Source organism: Gavia stellata, chromosome 9 (assembly GCF_030936135.1).
Source record: "Gavia stellata isolate bGavSte3 chromosome 9, bGavSte3.hap2, whole genome shotgun sequence".
Classification (NCBI taxonomy): Eukaryota; Metazoa; Chordata; class Aves; order Gaviiformes; family Gaviidae; genus Gavia; species Gavia stellata.
Genome location: NC_082602.1, coordinates 25,702,657 through 25,721,669, shown reverse-complemented (window position 1 = coordinate 25,721,669; position 19,013 = coordinate 25,702,657). Strand labels below are relative to the sequence as shown.

The 19,013-nt window shown below is 62.6% G+C and overlaps 1 protein-coding gene across 5 annotated transcripts in view; it reads right to left on the bottom strand.

Annotated features, from left to right (window-relative positions):
- The window catches only part of KCNIP2 (potassium voltage-gated channel interacting protein 2), a 45,344-nt gene that overhangs the window by 6,257 nt on the left and 20,074 nt on the right, over nt 1-19,013 (bottom strand). Inside the window, exon 1 of one of the 5 annotated variants that reach the window (XM_059820981.1) lies at nt 9,564-9,666. The exons of 3 other annotated variants lie outside the window; for them this stretch is intronic. In XM_059820981.1, the coding sequence (XP_059676964.1) occupies nt 9,564-9,666 (103 nt within the window). Of the gene's footprint in view, nt 1-3,486; nt 3,608-9,563; nt 9,667-19,013 lie in introns of those variants that run through there. One more of the 5 variants, XM_059820978.1, reaches the window with a different exon arrangement.

The window sequence follows — 19,013 nt, the reverse complement described above, 5'->3', positions numbered from 1 at the left end:
GCCGGCACAAAACAAGCCAACAGAAAGGGCTGGCAGTGTTTTATCTGCGGTGGGAGGTCTGCCAGGTTAAGAGGCTTGTCGCTTCCCATGCATCACTCCACATCCCAGCGACTTTGAAACGTGCACACACACAGAAACCGAGCCTCCATCCTTGGGCAGCACCAAAAGGGGAAAGGATTTCCCATCCCCATCTCCATACGCTGTTGAAATGAATCCTGGAGGATGCTGGACACCAGCTCTGAAGGGACCCAGAGTGGGCAGATCCTTGACCCCAGCAGCGACGGCCACTGAGACGGCCATGGACCACTTTGTATTGACCCACCAGCAGCTGATGTGTCCTTGGGGGCTGGATCCAGCCAGTGCCGCCATGTCGGGGGGTTACACGCTGCTGAGCTGACACCCTGCTTCCCAGGGAGGACCCAAGCCTGGGCTACTCCGTGGTCTCTCCAGAGAGAAAGCAGGAGCTAGGGTCAGCCCGATGCACAAGCACATCCCTACCCTCCCCACAGAGCCACAGCCACCAGCACCCTCCCAGTGACAGCTGGCTGGGGAGACCAACCCACCCCTTCCACAGCATCCTCCTGCTAGAAAAGGCCCTGCAATAACAAACCAACAAGCAGTGCCAAAACTCCCCCCTCACTTTCAGTAACCTGTCAATAAATGCATCATCACGATGGGTGGAAGATGTGCATCCCACAGCAGCGAGACCTGCCCCAGGGTCCCCAGCTCAGCACCCGGGCACAGCACTGTTCCAGGATGGGAGCAGAGCACCAGCAGCCACGGGGTGGGTCATGCAGCTCCCACAGCCTCTGCTTGGCCCCATGGGGCAACACCAGGTCAGTCAGGGGTGGGGGACAGGAGGATCTGGTACCCCAGGGGTGGTCTGCCCCAGCATCCTGCCCTAGGACCAGCAGAAGGCAGCCAGGCATGGGGACCCTCTGCCCTTTCAGATAGCCTGGCTGGGAAGTAGGAGGGAAAACCCCAGCCAGGGTAGGGGGACAAGCCAGAAGGAGGGGCAGGGCAGGCCCCGAGGAGCATAGGGAAGGGGTCAGTGGTTCCCAGAACATGCTCTTTTCAGAAGAGCCCGTGTCCCCTCCCAGAGCACCACCTTTCCCTGGGAGAAGGCCAGAGGCACATCCCCAAGCTCCCCCTGCCAGGCCACGGCTCTATGTCCATCTGGGCAGTGATGGAAGCCCAGCTGCCCCTACAGCCCGCGGCTCACAGTCATCCCTGTGCACGGCTCAGCTCCAAGCAGGGTCCACTGCCCCCCCACCCCACTCTGCTCCCCCTCCACAGCACCCAGCCTCCGGCAGTGCCACCTCCTGCGCAGGGGAGCCACAGCTCGCCGGGGTCTGCTCTGAAGGCCGACAGGAGGAAGAGACAGCGAGCTCCCCCAGCTGCCCCGGGGGGGGGTCAGGATGGGTCCTGCCAGCAGCAGCTCTGCAAATGACCCTCATCAGTCAGCAGCGACAGAGCTGAGTGTAACCAGGGCCAAGGTGCCTGCAGCAGCCACTGGGACCAGACAGTCATCCATTAGGGGAATGAAATCAGAGCTGGCATCTCCCCCGGCAGGGGACAGGCGAAGAGTCCCTGTCCTGGGGTGGGACAGGGGCAGCCTCAGCCCAGACACCCAGAGCCAGCAGGGCTGAAGGAGCTGGGAGCCGCAATGCTGCTGCACGACGCCTGCAGTTCGTGGGACAGCAGAGACTCAGGGCCAGGATGTTCCCCATGCCAGAGAGAGGAGAGCAGCTTCACGACCCTCCTGCCGAGCAGGCCCCGAAGGGAGAGCGGGGCATGGGCCAGAAAGGGCAGCAGATCACAGCGGGTGCTGCCCCCATTCCCATCCTCAGCCTGTGACAGTGCTCCCAGACATGCTGGCTGTGCCCAAAGGAGATGTTGGCAGAGTAATAATTTCTCGGGCCACCACATACAAAATGTTGTGAGCAGGGAATGGGATGGGAAGCCAAGGGGCAGTGGAGCTCAGAGTCTACCCAAACAGAGCAGGTAAGGCTGCGGGACTAGGACAGCCATGTGCATCGCCCTGCTGCAAAACCCCCACACAGGGATACATCCTGTCCTGTCCCCAGCACCATCTCCACGGCAGGGATATCTCTGGCAGCAGGAACTAGCACATCCAATGTGACAGATGAACTACCAAGAAATGCCTCAGCAGAGCAGCAGCTCCTCTTGGCTGCAGGCAGCGTGTCCTGTAAGAGAGGTGGTGCTCTGCATACCCATTACCCAGATGCACTCCCCAGTAAGGCATAGGGACAAGGCCTGGACATGGCTCAGCCACAGCCCAGACAGATCCCAGGCAGCTCAGGGACATCCTCCATCACAAGGGGGTTGAAAGCACCTCCTGCGCACAGCACCCTCCTCACGTCCCTCTGCTCAGCCACTAATTGCTCCTCTGATCACTCCTACCTGCGCATCCTCCCATCACAGCTCCCACCCCGAGATCTGGCTGCCTGGGGGGGATGCAATCTGCAGCCGCTTCATCTCGCAGCATCCCCAGCACTAGCCAGGAGGCAGAGGGGATGGGGGCAAACAAACCCCAAATCACACTCGTGCAAAGACTCTTGGCAGCCCTCTTCTGAGCCAGGACCGTCCGCAGCACAGCCGAGGAAGGCAAACCAGATAAGGCAGCAGCACCGTACAGCTCTCTGCACTCCTGCCCTTGCCAGGCACAACCAACAGGTCCTGCATTCCTTGCTCAGACATGTTGTCAGTCCTCTTGCCTGGACACATCCAGCCCCAACCTCAGCACCCACCTGCCAATCCAGGGAGCTTAGCACCCATGGCAGCCCCTTCCCCCCCCCCCCCCCCCCATCCTGGCACAGCCCCCCAGAGAAGGTAAGGGGGTTGGGGGCGGGCTCCAGCCTCTTTTAGCAACACTTTCCCCATAGCCACCCATTCCTGCAGCAGCGGGGAAAGCTTTTCCCTGTATGGTGCCGCACCCCGCATCCATCCCTACCTGCCCCCAGCTCCCACCCCTCTCCCCAGCCCCAGTTACCCACAGTGCTTTTCCCCATCATCTGACAAAGCCTAGCCCCTTGCATCCCAATGCCTCCAGACTCCAATACCCCAGATAGTCCAGTCCCCCAGCACCCCACACATTGCTGCACCCCAATGCTTCCAGACCCAGATATCCCCACCCTAATGCTCCCAGACACCCTAACTTTCTAGCATCCTGCACCCCAACACCCCACATCCCAATGTCCCCAGATATTACCATCCCAACAACCCTGATACCCCCACACCCCAGCGCACCCCCAAGCACCCCCAACAATTCCAAAGACCCCCAGACCCCAACCTCCAGACACCCTCACTTCCCCAGCTCCCTACACCCTAATAAACACACTAATCCTTCCAAACCTCCCCCAAGCACCCTGCAGCCCCTGGGACAGGAGGTGAGGAGCACCTCCACCACAACATCCCCATCCCATTGCAGTCCCATCCCCACCCCTGTCCCTGTCCCCGTCCCACCTCCCCTGGCCAGATCGATGATGCCCAAGGCATGGAGTAGCTTGAGGCTGGAGCAGAGCAGCAGGATGATGCCCACCGTTTGCAGCCCCTGCGGGTCCCAGGGCGCCCCAGCAACCGACATCCCCCAGACGCACAGCCCCAGCAGGCAGCTGGTCTGGCAGCAACAGACCCAGCAAGGGAGGAGAGGGGAGGGCAGGGGAGGAGAGACCTGCCTTGGCCCTCCCTCTTCCCGCCCCGGCACCCTCCGGCGTCCCTCGGGGCACCCAGGCTGCAGGGGAGGAGAGAGCCCATGCGTGTGGCCAAGGGACTTAGGGGCCAGCTCTCACCCCAGGTACCCCCGGGCACCCCACTGTTGTCACCCTGCACCTGCACAGCCTGGCACAGACACTCTGCAGCCCTGGGAAGCCACAGAGGGGTGCAGATCTGGCACCAATGGGTGCATGGAGGAGGCTCGGCTGCCCCTGACTCCCACCCCAACAGCAGCGCATGGTAGCACCGACCCTGGAGCCGAGCCATGCGCCCGGACCCTTGAGCTCATTGCTCACTGCCCCTCGGGACACTGCTGCCACCCAGCCCACGGACTAGCCCTGCCCAGGACAGCCCCTCTGTCCCATCCCAGACCACTCATCCTGCCCCCCAGCAGTGCCCCTACCTTGTATGCACCCACAGCATGGCAGGAGGAGCTCCCTGCCTCAGAACTCAGCCTCGTCCGCTGATCACCTCCCCAGTCACCTGCACCTTCACCTCTTCCCTCTTCACCTCCTGGGGGAAGATCTGCAGCTCTCCCCACCAGCAAGTAAGTCACAGCCACGTGCAAGATCTGTGGCACGTGGAGGAGCCGCAGCTGGGGGCTGCCAGCCCTGGGTACCTCACTTGCTGCTGGAGGGAAATGTGCCCCACTCCACTCCGGGGTGCTGCCGGGAGGGAGGGCAGCACGGCAGGGCAGCCAGCCAGGGTGAGGGCTCCCCACAGCCCACCCAAAGCCCTGACTTGTGGGCAGCAGGGCATGCATCTCTCGCCTAAAAGCTGCTTTTGACCTGGCCACCCCCTGCTCCAGCGGCACAGCAAGCCCTGGGGCAGGCACCCACAGGGAACGTGACATTTCCCTGCATCCCAGGGAAGGGATGCTGCAGCCAAGCACAGATGGCATGTGTGACCTCCTGCTGCCTGCACTCCAGGGACCACAACCCCACAGAGCCCTGGCCAGGGCACCTCTATTCCCACCTGTGCCCAGCCCTGGGGTCTCACCCTGCCCCTCACAGGGGAGACGTGAAGAAGACCCGGTTGAGATCTCACGGCACCCTGCAGCCCAACACAGCTCTGTGCTAGAGAGCCCCGGGCCAGCCCCAAGCCAACCTCTCCCATTGGACTCGGAGGTTTCATCCTCCACCGGCGTAGCAAAGCTGCAAAGAAGGGCTTTCCCAACAGGCTCCCTTGCTCTCTAGCTTTACTGCTTTTTCTTCAGCCTGCGATTTTCTCACCTCCCCATGGCTGAGGGATCTCCCTGCCCCCGTGTCCGCTGGCTCAGAGCCCATCTCTGGGGCAGGGTGCAGCAGAGTAGGGTCCCCCCTCCATGTCCAGCCAGGTCCCCTTGTCTCCTCTCCAGGCACATCAGCAACAGAAGCAGTGAGCCAAGCCGGGGGGAATTGAGAGGAAAGCAATGTGAAAAGTGATTAACGTGAGGCCAGAGGGAGAAGAGATTCAACAAGCTAATTATGTCTGGCTGGGCTGAGCGGGACACGACACCACGCAGTGGCAGTCAGTGGGGTGTGTGCCATGGGTGCTGCAGTCCTCAGGGAGCTTGGGCCTGGGAGAGCTGCCTGGCCCTGGCCCCAGCCACGGGTGTCACAGCCAAGAGGACCCAGGGGCAAGTACTCTTCTCCCCCAGCTTCACCCTCTCCAGCCAGGGTGAGACAGCACAGTCCATCCTGTGCCCACGGCGATGACCAGGGCTGATGTCCCTCAGTGTGGAGCACATGGGAGATGCTCCCCAGAAGGGAACGTAGGGTCCCCAGGAGACCTTATTCTCCAAGAACCCAGTGCTGACAGGATGCGGCCCAGCTACAGCATGCCTCAGTGTGTGAGGCTATGCCAGGATCCAAACGTGGAGCCTGACCATGACTACCATACACCTCTGCCCCTTCCCCTCCCGCTTTGCAAGCCCTTCCCATGAGCCAGCAGCTCTTTCCTGATTCAGCCACCAGACCCTGCCCAGCCCTACAGCCAGCTGAAAAACCTGCCAGCCCTTGCGAAAGGAAAGGCAAGGGTTAAACCCACTGCACATGGGGAAATCCCTGGTGCACCCCAGCCCAGGGAACCCCAAACTTAAACCTGGAGCACCTGCAGCTGTCCCAGGCTGGATTTTGGTGCTCCAAGATCTACCCTACCCACAGCCAGCTCACCTTGACCTCTTGGGTCTGTCAAAGCCACCAGGCTGGATGATGCCCTGAGCCCAGGGACCCCTGGCACCGCGCCCTTAAAGGCCAGTCCCTCTTGCAGCCAAGACATCGTGCTCCTGCCAAAGCCATTCCTGGAAAGCAGGAGGAAAGCAGGGCTTGGCACGGGGCTTCGCTTTTACCAGTACTGTGGGGATGATTGTTTTCTCCCCTCTCCGGAGAGACCCTCACCCCAAGATGGGCACCAGGAGGTGGCCCAGTTGCTCGCTGCCCCCATCCTCCTGCCTGGCATCCTTTGGGGTGCTGGTGGCACCCAGGCAGGCTGCTGCTTCCTTCCATTCCTCCCCAGCTGGGTTGACACCATCCCCAGTCCTGCTTCCCCCTCTGCATCCTCAGCTCTGGGGCGGCAGCAGCCCCCCAGGGAAGGCAGGGACCAACATACTCCGTGTTGGGGCTCTCCAAGACACCCCCAATCCTGCCTGCCCCACACACGAGCCCTGACCTGGCTGCAGCAGGGACAGCCCTGCCAGCCCTGGACAGGCACCAATTATCCTGCCGATAGCAATCTGCAGCTTCATCTAATATTCATCTGAGGCCAGGCTACACAGGCAGCTCTCCCGCCTTTTACCTCCCACCCACCCCTCCTCCCAGCCAGAACCAATTGCTCTACGCTGCATTATTTATGCTGCACTTCAGGAGCCAAAATCGATAGCGTTTCTCTCCACCTGCCCCCTCTCGAGTGCTTGGCCAAAGCGGGCTCTTGGCAGGGGGCTGGGACCCCCCCCCAGGCAGCTCGGCAGTGCATGTGCAGCTCTGCCGGGAGATGTTCAGACCTGGGGATGGGCACGGTGGCACAGGGCAGCAGTGGGGTGACATGGCCCATCAGCGATTAACCAGCTGATAAACAATGCCAGCTCCAGCATTGATTGCCCCTGAAGCTCATGAAGCACAGCGCACCCATGGGAGATACTCCACCGCTGCTGCCAGACAGCAGCTCTGGCTCGGCCACCAAGGCTGCGCATATTCCGAGGGGGAACAGCGGCAAGGGAACAGGACAAAGGGGTGCAGACAACCAGTGGTCCTGTCCAAGCCCTTGCTCAGAGGAGGGCTAGCTCCAAATGGAGGATGGGTTGCTTGGGGCCTCATCCAGGGGAGTTTGGGAACCCACCAAGACTGCAGTTCCTCCACGTTGTCCCCTCCCTTCCACAGCTCCCCCAGGGGCAGACAGGGTCTCGCTGCAAGATGGTCCCACCAAACCCTTCCCTGGGGCATTTTTCCAGTCTCCTCTGGAGTTGCTCCATTCCCAGCCCATCACTGTGGCAGCACAACACCTCCCAACACAGACCGTCCCCAGGACACTGCCAGCACGGCCTGGGCAGAGACAGCTGCAGGGATGGGGCAGGGAGAGTGCGGGCGTGGGGCGGCAGGAGGGGCAGGGGAAGCGCAGCAGGCAGTATTGATGTCTCCGGAGCGGGTGGCGGGGCCCCACATCCATTAGCAGACCTGAGCTATTAGTGTACAGTTTCAGGCTCTTTGCGGTCCCTGGGCTGTCACTGCCAGCCCAGGCATGGCTGGTAAACAACCCCCAGAGGGGACTCAGCATTTCCCAGCCCCAAACACTGCCTGGGACCTTCCCCAGAGAGCAGAGTCTCCTACCTGCTGCCTCCCAAGCCAAGGCGGGGCGTGACCCACGCAGCAGCATCTCAGCCCCATCCCAACACACAGCCACTCACCCACAGGACTACCCTGTATGGTGCCTAGGGTTCAGCTCAACCTCAGCCAATTTCTGCCCCTCAAGCAACACGTTTCCCTCTCCTCCAGGCACCTTTTGGCGATGGGAGCAATTGCTGCCAATCTGGGGCACCTGGGTCCCCACTCCCACTGCCACAGCTGGGGCGAATCTCCAGCCAGGCCAGAGGGACCCACTGCTCCCCAGCGTGGGGATGCCGGTGGAGGGGGACAGGGTGGGTTGTGCCTCCCCATGCTGCACGGTGACACCATGTCCTCCTGGGGACAAGAGAGGACTGGTGGCAAGGCTTGTCCTTCATGGGAGACAGGCATGCCACCGTGCATCCCAGTCCCCTCCGGAGGAGTGCCGGCTGACAGGGACAAGGCTGGACACAGGACATCCCATCTCCAGCCTCCTGCCCTGGCCCAGGCCAGAGCAAAGACACTTGCAGGGGGACAAGGAGTGTGCCCCAGGGGATGGAAGAGCAGAGCTCAGGCAAGGAGCAGCCACACAGGCCAAGGGGTGGCCCCTGCCTTGTCCTGTGCCCCCCAGCAAGGTTGCTGCCGGGGCCAGGGGGCTCTCTGCCTCCCCCCTCTCCACTGCAGCTAGAAGCCAGCATGCTGCAGGGAGCCACAATCGATGCCACTGACTTTGGTCCAAAGCTTTGAGCAGCTGCATGGGGAAGCAAAAGCACAGGGAGGGGGAAAACCAGGGTCTGGGGAGGCACCCCCCCAAATCACCAGCAGATGGGGGGTCCAATCTGGGCACAGTCAGCCTGCCCGCCCCTAGGGCTCACAGGCAGGATGCCTGGGAGTTAACTCAGCCCCTGCCTCAGTTTCCCTCCTGGCATGATCCACCTAGGAGTGCTGCTCTGGAGCACAGGACAAAGCACGTAGTTAAGCAGCAATGAAAATTTTTGTGCCCTGCAAGCAGGTTCGCAGGCCCAGAGGGAGAGATCCCCCCATCTGCCCCCTCCCTCCCCACCCCCTAGGCACAGCCCAGTCGTGGGTCCAGGCCAGGGGTGCCACCCAGGGGTGCCCCAGCACTGTTCATGGAGGGGAGACAGCGTTCACTGCTGCACCCAGCCTGTGTGAGAGCCAGCACTGCAGAACTGGAGCGGAGCACCCCGGGGCACCAGTGGACCATGCAAACTGCCTGTCACCTCCTCACCCTGTGCGTGCCCTGATGGCCCAGGGATGGGCAGGCTGCAGCATCCTTCAGATGGGTGTCTGCAGGCATGGGCAGGGGCTAGGCAGGGCTGGGTGGACCTTTCACACAACCATCACCCCTGGGAGTCCAGGGAGCATCCGTCCTGACCTCCTTCCCACCACACAGCAAGGCCTCTTAGTAGATCTGAGCTCTGCCGAGTGTGCCCCACACACACCGCTCAGCACCTGCACGGCCCCTCCCCAGCCGGGCAGCACCCCCTGTGCCCCCCCCAGCGCCCAAGGGCCATGGAGGGGCTCTGGGGAGAGCCAGGAGCAGGGATTGCAGCAGGGACCCATCCTGCCCAGGCCCTGGCTGCCCTGCAGGCTGGTGCTGAGTCTGACACCTCATGTGCACACTGTTCAGGGTGAGGTGACTACAGCCCCTGGGGACACCTTGCTCCTGTAGAGGTGCTGGAAAACGCCCTGGTGCCCACCTGCATGCTCACACACAGCCCCAGCCCACAGCACCCCAGCACACACCAGTCACCACCGTGCAGCAGCCACCCTGCCAGCCCTGTCCCCTCCCCACGTCCCCAGCCACTGGGACCTTGCACGGAGTAGGCAGGACACCCCGCTCCCCACACCAGGACCCCCTTGCTCACCCCTACGAGCAGCAGACGGACACCATGTCCTAGGACTCTCCTGTGGATGCAGCAGCCTCAGAGCATCCTTGGGGGCAGCTCCGGACACCCACCGGCTGCCCCCCGTGTCCCTGGAGGAGCCAGTACCGCCCGCGCCCATTACCTTCCAAGGACACGGGCTCGAAGAGGCCAAATTGCTCCAGCACCTTGATGAAGAGGACCAAGACCACCAGCACCGCGATCATCTCAAGGCCTTCCAGGTTCATGGTGGGGGTGTCTCATGGCCCCCCACCCCCCCACCCGCTCCCCACCGCCGTCTCGGAGCCCCCTCACCCCAGTGCCACGGCTGCCAGACCACGCATCCCAGGGACCCCTGCCGCTGTCCCCAAGGGGGGATCAGCTGTCACCCCTCTACTCGGGGGCACCCGCCATCAGCCGTGGGTGAGCAAGGGGTCAGCACAGGGCTGTGGCGGGCGGCTCGAGGAGCTGACAGCTGAGAGCCCAGGCGGAACAGGGCCGTGCCTGTGCGTAAGAGCAGAGAGAGGCCAAGCAGAGGGAGGCGTAGGGGGGTGGCGGGGATGGGGGGGCCAGGGGGGAAGGAGGCATGCCCTACCATTCCAATGACACCACCTCCATCGATTTGCTTAATGCAGTTGCTAAGGAAACGGGCCACAGATATTAAAAGGCACTCGGTTCCCGGGGGGGTACATGGGGAGGGACAGGACGCTGGGCACTGGCTAAACATCCAGGATGGGGATGACTCAGACTTGTCCTCTGTGCCCCGCATGAGTGCCTGCCCCATGGGGACCACCATGGCTGAGCACCCCAAGGTCACCACAACACTCTCCTGGGGAGGGTCTGGGGCAACAGGTCCAGCTGCCCCATTTCCAAGCAGGTGGATGGGTCTGGCTGTCTCGCTGGGAGAGCAAAGGGGAGATGGAGAGCAGGGCTGAGAGAACAGGCCGGGAGTGGGGACTGCGATGCAGGATGCCTGAGACGCTGCCAGACACACAGGCAGCACAGCACAGGTAGAAGAGGGGGGGATGCAGGGGCTGGGGACCCAGCGGGACCAATGGACCCAGCCAAGGTCACACAGCAGCTGGAGGCAGAGGGCAAACCCAGGCATCCACGTGCCTCAAGCACACATCCACGCACAGCCAACAGGGCTATATTTAGCTCCCATGTTTTTTTTTAACAGAATCCCAGCTCTTGCCTGGCTGCTCGATCACAGGCCACAGGGACCACTGGGGATCCAGGTACCCACTGATACCTGCCTCATCACCAGGGTTCAGCACCCCTTGGGTTGCACGGCTTCCCACAGGGACACCGCTGGCACTGCCTATCCCCGGGTAGACAAGTCCCATATGGGCATGAAGCAAGACCAGTCCCAGCTCCAGCACCGGTGTGGCAGGCAGGGAGTAGGGCTGCCCCCATGCCACCACTGGCCCCCACCCTGCCTTGTCCCTCCCAGGAGCAAGGCCAGCTGCCCCAGGTACAGGTGGGGTGGCCATGCCCAGGCTATGGGGCAGACCCCCTGCCCAGCTCTAGGGTCCTCCTGCCCCCAGAAAGGGCCCTGCAGATGGGTCTGGTGCAGAAAGCCCCTTTTCCTCCCTGTTGGCTTTGTGCTGGGGGGGAAATATGTCACCAGGGAAAGAAATGTCACCCTGGGACACGTGTGGGGGCAGGGGGGTGGCAGAGGTGCTGGCTGATGCTGGCAAAAGCTCCCAGCAGGGCTGCCCCACGCCAACCCCCCCAGGCCTAGAACTGCCAGCCAGGCCCCCGCTCACAGCCCAGGAGGCTGCAGGTTTGTCCCCTGGCAGGGGACGGAGAGGGCTGGTGGCTCAATCCCAGGTCACGGCATGGCCGGGCTATCTCACAGCTCCATGCCACCAGGCTTGGCCTCTCCTGCCCGCCTGGGGCACACTCCCAAGGCTCTGATGCCAGCAGAAGATGCCAGCGATGCATCAGAGGCGGCTTGGGGAGAGTGATGAAAGTCCTCCCCGGGGAAACATCCCTCAGGCTGGAAGTTTTCAGACCTGACATTTCCTTTTCTTGGAAAGAGGTGAGTTTTCAGGCACTGAGCCTGGATTTCACCCGGCTGGCTCCCGGCCTCACCCCTGCCCCGAGTCATCTCTTTGGGGATGGGGTGGCACAGACCTGTTGCACTCTGAGAGGAAGTTTCTAACTGACGGCAACTGCATTTTTAAAGCCATTTTTCTTGCTCAGCCCCGGTTGCAACCCATCCTCTCCCTGAGCCTCCCGCTGTTCCCAGGGCTGATGCTTATCCTGCACGCCATGGGGCTATTTATGCAACCTGATTTTGGCCAGAAACAGCCCTTAGAGGAGCCCTTCCAGCCTGAGCCAGGATTTGTCCCAGCAAAGAGGGTTTGGGGCAGCTCCTCTGCAAAGCAAACCTGCTCGGCCCACCTGAGGTGACCATTCTCGGCCACTCATGCATCTCTGCCGGCGTCATGGGATGCTGGGGCCGAAGGGCGCAGTGGCAGGTCAGCCATGGAGCAAGAGCTTCCCCGCCTGCCCTCGTGCCCATCCTGTGCCAGCCGGCCTCCCCGGCGGAGCACCAATAGATCACCCGCCAGCCACCGTGTCAGGATTACTCATTTCCGTGCTGGAGCCATTAATAAAAGCCCTCCGCTGTTCATTGCCATCATGATGCAGGATCCCACCAGGACCAGCAGAAGCACCCAGCGCCGGTCCCATGTCCCAGTGCCACACACCGCACCAGAGCCCACCTCCCAGCACCCCCAAACTCATTGGGGTTGCTTACCCAGAGCACATCCCCTCCCACCAAGGACAGCTCCAGATGGGCTGGGGGTGTCAGGGGACCACCCCCTTGGCTCACCCTGGTCCCCAGGCATGGTCCTCCATGTGGAGCTGCCCCAAGGGTGGAGGAGACACATGGGCTCACATGTGGGGCTTTACCCACAGAACCAGACCGACAGCTGCCTGTAAGGGATGCTCGAAGGGCCATCCAAAACATACAGACCCTGCCAGAAGTGGGACAGGGCTTTGCCCCCCACCCTGCCAAGGGACATGACTCCCAGGGGTGGCTCCTTGCCGCTGCAGCCAGCCAGCATTTGGCCATGCCATGGGAAGAGCCACGAGGCTCTGGCTGAGCTGTGCGGGAAGAGGTCACACAGATGGATGAAGAAATGTATGTCCCAGGCAGGAGAGGCCCTGCACGTCCCCAGACAAGTGGCACCAGTGGAACCCCTCTTGTCCTGCTCCTTGCCTTGGGGGTCTCATTCTGCAAAGCCCCCAGCACACACATCCCACTGCAGTGGGGCTTGGAGAGACCCTTCACGAGGGAAACCGGGACCCTCGCCACATCCCAGAGCTCCTCAACACACCAGCTGAGGAGCAAAGATGTAGGTCATGCCCAAAGGGACCACAAGCCCCAAAATGCAGGTTGAGGCCCAGCATCAGCACCAGGCACCCCTCACAGAGCGGAAGGCACCAGGGAGCCCTTCTGTGTCCCCGTCCCGCAGCGAGGGGCAGTGGTGCCCAGAGGCAGGCAGCACGGCAGAGCTGGGTGCCCCCAGAGCAGCCCTGGGCACCGCTGCACCTTGGCCGCGGCTGCCACCAGCTGCTCTCGCACACAGCGGAGCAGGACCGGGACAAGGAAGAAGAAATAAGTGACTGAGGAGGAGATCGAGGTGCCCCAGAGAGGCAGAGAGGGGCGTCCCCAATCCCCCTCGCCCACACCAAGAGCCCGGCTTGCCTCGCCACCTGGCTTCTGGAAGGGGACAGGATGGTCCAGCGTCACCCTGTCCCCCCATGTCCCCAACCCCGTACCTTCGATGCCGCTGATGATTTTGAAGCAGCGGGTGGTGAACCAATAGGAGATGAGGAGGAGGATGGCAATCAGGGAGGCATAGAGCAGGCTGTCGTTGTGCAGGGATGTCCTCTCCATGGCTCCATCCCCTGCGCCTGCTCGCACCCCCCGCCCAGCCCCGCCACACTATCTGGGGCAGCCCTGTCCCGGCAGTCCCCCCGCCGGAGGAGCCGGCCACCACGGGCAGGGAGGCGGGGGGCCGTGCGGGCAGGCAGGCAGGTAATTGGGAGCAGCGTGTGAGAGCCAGGCTCCCAAACCAATTACCTTAATTGTGCTCAGGCAGCACACGGCAAACAGTTAAAAATAACCCTCCTGGCCCGGGGGGAGAGTGGCACCATCAGCCACAAGAAGGAAGCAGGGGGCAGAGCACAGATGGAGCTCACTACACATATGGCTGAGTCTCCATGCTGTGGGGCTTGCAAGGCATCGCCACCGCCTGACGGCTGCTCTGAGTTCACCGGTGACCTCAGGACCCTCAGGGCTCAGTCCCTCGCTGCCACCCTGCAGGAGGAGCTGGGAGTCCTGGAAACTGGGGTCCCCAGGGAAAGATGCTGCAGCCCAGGATTGGCAAATGCCAGGATCTCCGCTGGGATGCCTGCGCCCGTCCTTGCTCCAGACACTGGGCCTCGAAGGAAGGTGTCTCCCCAGCCCTGCTGACCTGGAGATCTAGGTCTGGCAGAGAGGCACTGGCATCTCGTCCCCTGCGCCCCAGCACAGCACCTCCCCGGGGATGCCCGGGATCAGCCTCCCCTTTTCTCAGCTCGGAGCCAGAGCCAACCAGCCCGGTTCCGGCTCTGCAACACCGGGGGCACTCGAGCAGTGCCACTTTGAATTTGGGCATGCTGACTGGCAGACCCCAAACTCGACGGGATTAGCTGCACCCATGCCTGAGATACCTCCAGTCCCCAGACCACTCTTGGCCCCATCAGCCACCCCATGGGACATGTGACTGGGGAAGATGCCGGACAGAAGTGTTTCACCCTGACACCTCTTTGCATACAAGATGACCCATCCCCTCCCCTGCAGCTACAGCCAGGGGACATGGCCACCCAGGCATGGGGTGAGGAGCACAGTGTCACCCCAGCTGTGCCCCTTTCAGGGCACAGAACCCAGACATTCGGGTCCATCCCCCCTTCCTTTCTCTCTCCCCCAAGACGAGCTACTCTGAGCATCCACAGAGGACACAGGACAGGGTGGCAAAGTGGCCCCATCATGCGCCCACGGCTCAGCGCTGGGGAAGGCGGCAGGCCCTGTAATGCTGCCCCAGACACAGCCGTGGCAGAACGGGCAGCCCAGGCTGGCACCGAGTCTGTGCTGCCTGTCCCACTTTGGGCTGTGACAATAACAGCCACGAAGCGTCCCCCTGCCCAGCCACCCCCGCCCTGGCTCGCCGGCACTGCCAGCAGCGCAGCCCTGCCACCCTGCTAAAATTAAGCACCCTGCCAGCCACCCGCTGTGTATAAATAGAAGTGCCCGGGAGCAGGGTTTCTTGCCCAGAAAGCAGCTCTGCGCACACAGCACACCACAGGCACGCAGCGGGCAAGATCCAGAACCATCAGGTAGCCAGGTGGCTGGTCCCTGTCCCCATCCTCCCAGCACCATCAGCACCTGAGCACAGGGGACTGTCCCCCACTGCAGGACAGGAACAGACAGGGAGGGAGCAGGGCAGTCACCCATCACCAAGGGACCCGTCTCTTTGGGAGGGGACCACGGACCCTGGCCACAGCCAGGCTCTGCTCTGCATGGGAGCCACCCCTGTGGCTACCCCTATGGTGCTCCTAGCCCGATGCTGCAAGGTGCTGGGGCACTACCCCCAAAATGTGCCACGGGACCAGCTGGGCCATAGCAGAGGTGACAGTCCCTGGGCACAGCTGGGCAGCAGCTGCCCAGGTGCCTTGGGCACTGCTGACCTGCTGGGGGGGGCAGCCTGATGGATAGGAGCCTCTCCTTTTTTTTGGTTCTTGGGGCCATCATCCATTAGGGAGAGTTAAATTTAGGTTACAGCTGATCCCTTATTACCTCGCTGCTAATCAGAGCACGAGCAGATTATTAATAAGCACATTAAAATATTGGCGAAACGCTATTTTTGGGAGGTGAAGTCACAGTTTTAATCTGGTTAATTGATTGAGTCATTTCTCTTTCCCCCCCATCGGCAACCCGTCCTTGGCTAGCTCCCCAGGGCACCCAGCCGGGAGGGCACCACCCCACCCAGGGCCCACCTGGCCGGGCACCCCTGCGGTGAGCTCTACAGGACCTCCTTCGCTTCTGCAGGGAGGGCAGAGGGGCTCGTTGCGCCTCAAAAGGGGATGAAGGGGGAGGACAGAGGCTGGAGAGGGGCACAGCATCCTGGTGACCCATGTGCCACATGGACCGGAGCAGTGGCTGAGGAGGAGAGGATGCTGCAGAGGGGAGAAGGTTGTGCAAGCGCCACATCCTGCTCCTGGCCCCAAACTCCAAGCCTTAGGGGGGCACAGGCCTGCCCGGCTCTGGGTTTCACCCCGCTTCGGCTTCTGCCACAGCTCGTGAGGACACCAAGAAGCGGGTGAGCAGCAGTAGCCGTCATCCCACTGCCAGCCCTGCTCCATGCAGCATGGCCACCCTGCACACCCCAGCAGGGCTGGAGGGACAGGACAAGGCGAAGCCCTTGGGGCCACTCGGCACCACACGGGCTCAGCCCAGAGACCCGGTCCTGGCAGGACACCGACTACAGACCCAGCCCCACAGTGCCCAGCTGAAAAGCCCAGGACACCGGGACAAGGACCTATAGGACATCCCTGCAAGTGGTGGGATGGGAGCACCCCAAGGTCCCCTCCCCATTTTGCTCCACCACCTGCAGCTCTGCCCCTCACACCCGGGGTCGGACTCAGCTGACTCATCCTCTGCCCACTCTGCTCTGGGCTAGTGGCCAGTGCCTCTGGATCCAACTAGCAGGGATGGATCCGTCACTGCCAGCAGGCACACCCAGCCTCCAGAGCCTGGCATATGCCACTCAGCCAGGTCCATGCTTACCCTGGCACCTCTTCCCCTATTGTTGTGGGCTGACATGGAGCCCTGAAGGGCCCACAGGGCTGGGAAGCAATGGGAAATGTCTGCAGGGAGGGTTTCCCAGGGCCAGGCGACACTCCATCGCAGGGCTCAGGACCTTGCGGGCAGGGAGGTGGCATGGCCGCTGGGCACAGCTCTCAGGGCAGATACCGCTCAGCGTCCCAGCACCCAGCACTGCACCAAGAGCATCCCCAGGGTGCCCCCGCCATCCCCTGGCCCCAGGGACGGGTGCAGGCTGGGGAGACACAGTGGCTCCCCCAGGCGAGGAGGGGACAAAGCCTGGGAGGGTTTTTCTGGGCAGGCTGGACACAGGCGAAGGCGGAGCAAGTCCCAGCCCTGCTCTGAGGTGTGATGCTGCCATGTTGGCCCAGCAAGGCCTTCCCCATGTTCCTGGCATGGCACGTCCCTCCCCAGCACCTTCGTGGCCTGGCGTGGCAGCCCAGCGGTCCCCAGCAGGGCCAGGCCATGGGGAGGGCAACCTATCCCAGGCATGGGGACATGGGGACAGGGGCAGAGGCTGGGCACCCAGGGTCCAGCACACACAGGCATAAGACAACCTCCCCAAGATGTGCCCTTCCTGGTCAGGAGGTGGCTCTGGGCTCACACCTGGGAGAGGGTGTCCTGGCCAGCTGGCTGGGCTGCACAGGGCCTGGCAGGGGGACACAGGTCCCACCACAGCTGTGACAGTGAACTGTGTGACGGCACATAGCTCTGTCCCCAGGACCAGGTGGCATCCCAGGATAATGAGCATGGGAGGATGCAGGCACCAGGGTGTGTCCCTGCCCCAGCCCACAGGCACACCCAGGGCTTCTCCAGCCGGATGGATGGAGGGCACAGCCCCAGCCCCAGAGGAGGCAGATGCCTGGGACGGCAGGGAAGGGTTGGACCAGCTGCAATTTATTTGCACAGCAGTTTTCTCACCCTCCACTCTGCACCAGCCCCCTCCCCAAATAAAACATTCCCCTCACCCCAGGTCCACAGGGGACCTGCAGGAGCTCTCATTGCCTCCCGTGAGCATCTTCAGCTTTGCCCCACACAGAGCCCAGTGCAACCCCTCTGCCTGCGGCTGAATACCTCAGCACTCCTCAGCACCTAAGCAGCATTTCCCCCCTTCCCCGAATAACCCCACAGAGCTCACCGGACAGAGACCGGCTCCCACAGAACAGAGCCCCCGTGCCCCCCAGGGCAGCACCTACCTTGGGAGAGGGTCCCGGTGACAAACTGGTAGAAGAAGCGGATCACCCGGCCCAGCTGCCTCTTGCAGCGCTGCTGGCAATGGCTCATGGCTCCAGCTCACAGCGCTGGGGAGGGACCCAGTCTCACCCCCTCCCGGCCGGCAAACAGCCCCCCAGCCCCTCCGAGCAGCAGGCGATGCCCGAGGGAGCGCAGAGCCTTCCTCTCCCGGAGCGAGCCTGCGGGCATCGGCGGCAGCTCCGGCCCGGCGGAGAGGGCACCGGCAGCGCGGCTGCCGCCAGGCCCCGCTCCCAGGCGGCAGGCAGCCAGCCGGGAAGTTTGTGCTGGGATGCTCCTGTGGAGGCTGGCTGTTATCCAGAGGGGCCGGCGGCGACGCCCCTCCCAGGGCTTAGGCAGGCAAAAGCTGACCGCAAGCTCGGCAAGGGAGCGGGATGCCCGGGCGAACCCCCCCGTGCCGTGCCAGCCCGCCGGCCCCCTCCGTACAGCAAAGTTGCAGGGAGAGGCAGGGAGTAGCGGCAGGGGGGTGCTCGGGGCCAGGGAGCGCAGCGGTGCCAGCCAGCTCTCCGGGAGAGGTGGATGGACGCCTCCCTGGCTGGCTGAGCCCCGGGTTGCCCCTGGCTCCCGGTCCGCCCCTTGGCACCAGCTCGACCCGGCACTTCACGCCCCGGCTGGCCGGGAACCAGAGGCAGGTTGGTATGGCAACCCGCAGACTCCACAGGTTCCGCTGACCAATGAGGCACTGCTGCATCCCAGGGCCGCCTCTCTCCAAGAGCAGGGAAGGATGTTCCTTCCGGAGGGGAGCCGGCACCGAGAGCATCCTGCATTCTTGGGCATCAGCCCTCCGCTCCCACTATCAAGCGCTGTGAGTAGTCTGCATCCCTGGGCATCAGTCATCTGCTCCGGCCAGCCGGTGCTGCGAGTGTCCTACATCCCCAGACATCAACCATCCGGCGCTGACAGTATCCTGCATCCCTGTCACAACAGCGCTCCAGCACTGCAAGCATCCTGCATTGCCAGGCATCAGCCCTCCAGCTCTGCGAGCGTCCTGCATCCCCGGGCACCAACTACCCACTCCCACTGGCTCCATGCAGGGGAGGAGATGAGGATCGGCACAAGGATGGGAGGAAGAGTCAGACTCGCAGACCGCCCGGGCTGAGAGCTGCTCGCTCCAAAGCTCAGCCTGGCAGCGAGTTGCTAGCTTACACAGTACATCAGAGCCAGAAGAGAGTCTGGCGCGTGGCGGCAGTGGGATTTCCCTGCTCCCAGAGCCAGCCTGAGATGCTCTGTGCAGATTGGTGACCACATCCCTTCTCCAAGTCCCATTTTCCCAGCTGCAGTTCTGTCTCCACATCACACCCACAGCCTGCACCAGCAGGATCTTGGCTCTGCATCCATCCAGGCTCTATCATCTCAGAAGTTTCATCTCTTATTAATGAGGGAGGAAGTGAACAAAAAGCGACCTGATGGAAATTATAGCTTCTTCTCCCCCGGGGATGGGAAAGAGGGTGCAGGCGTGATCCA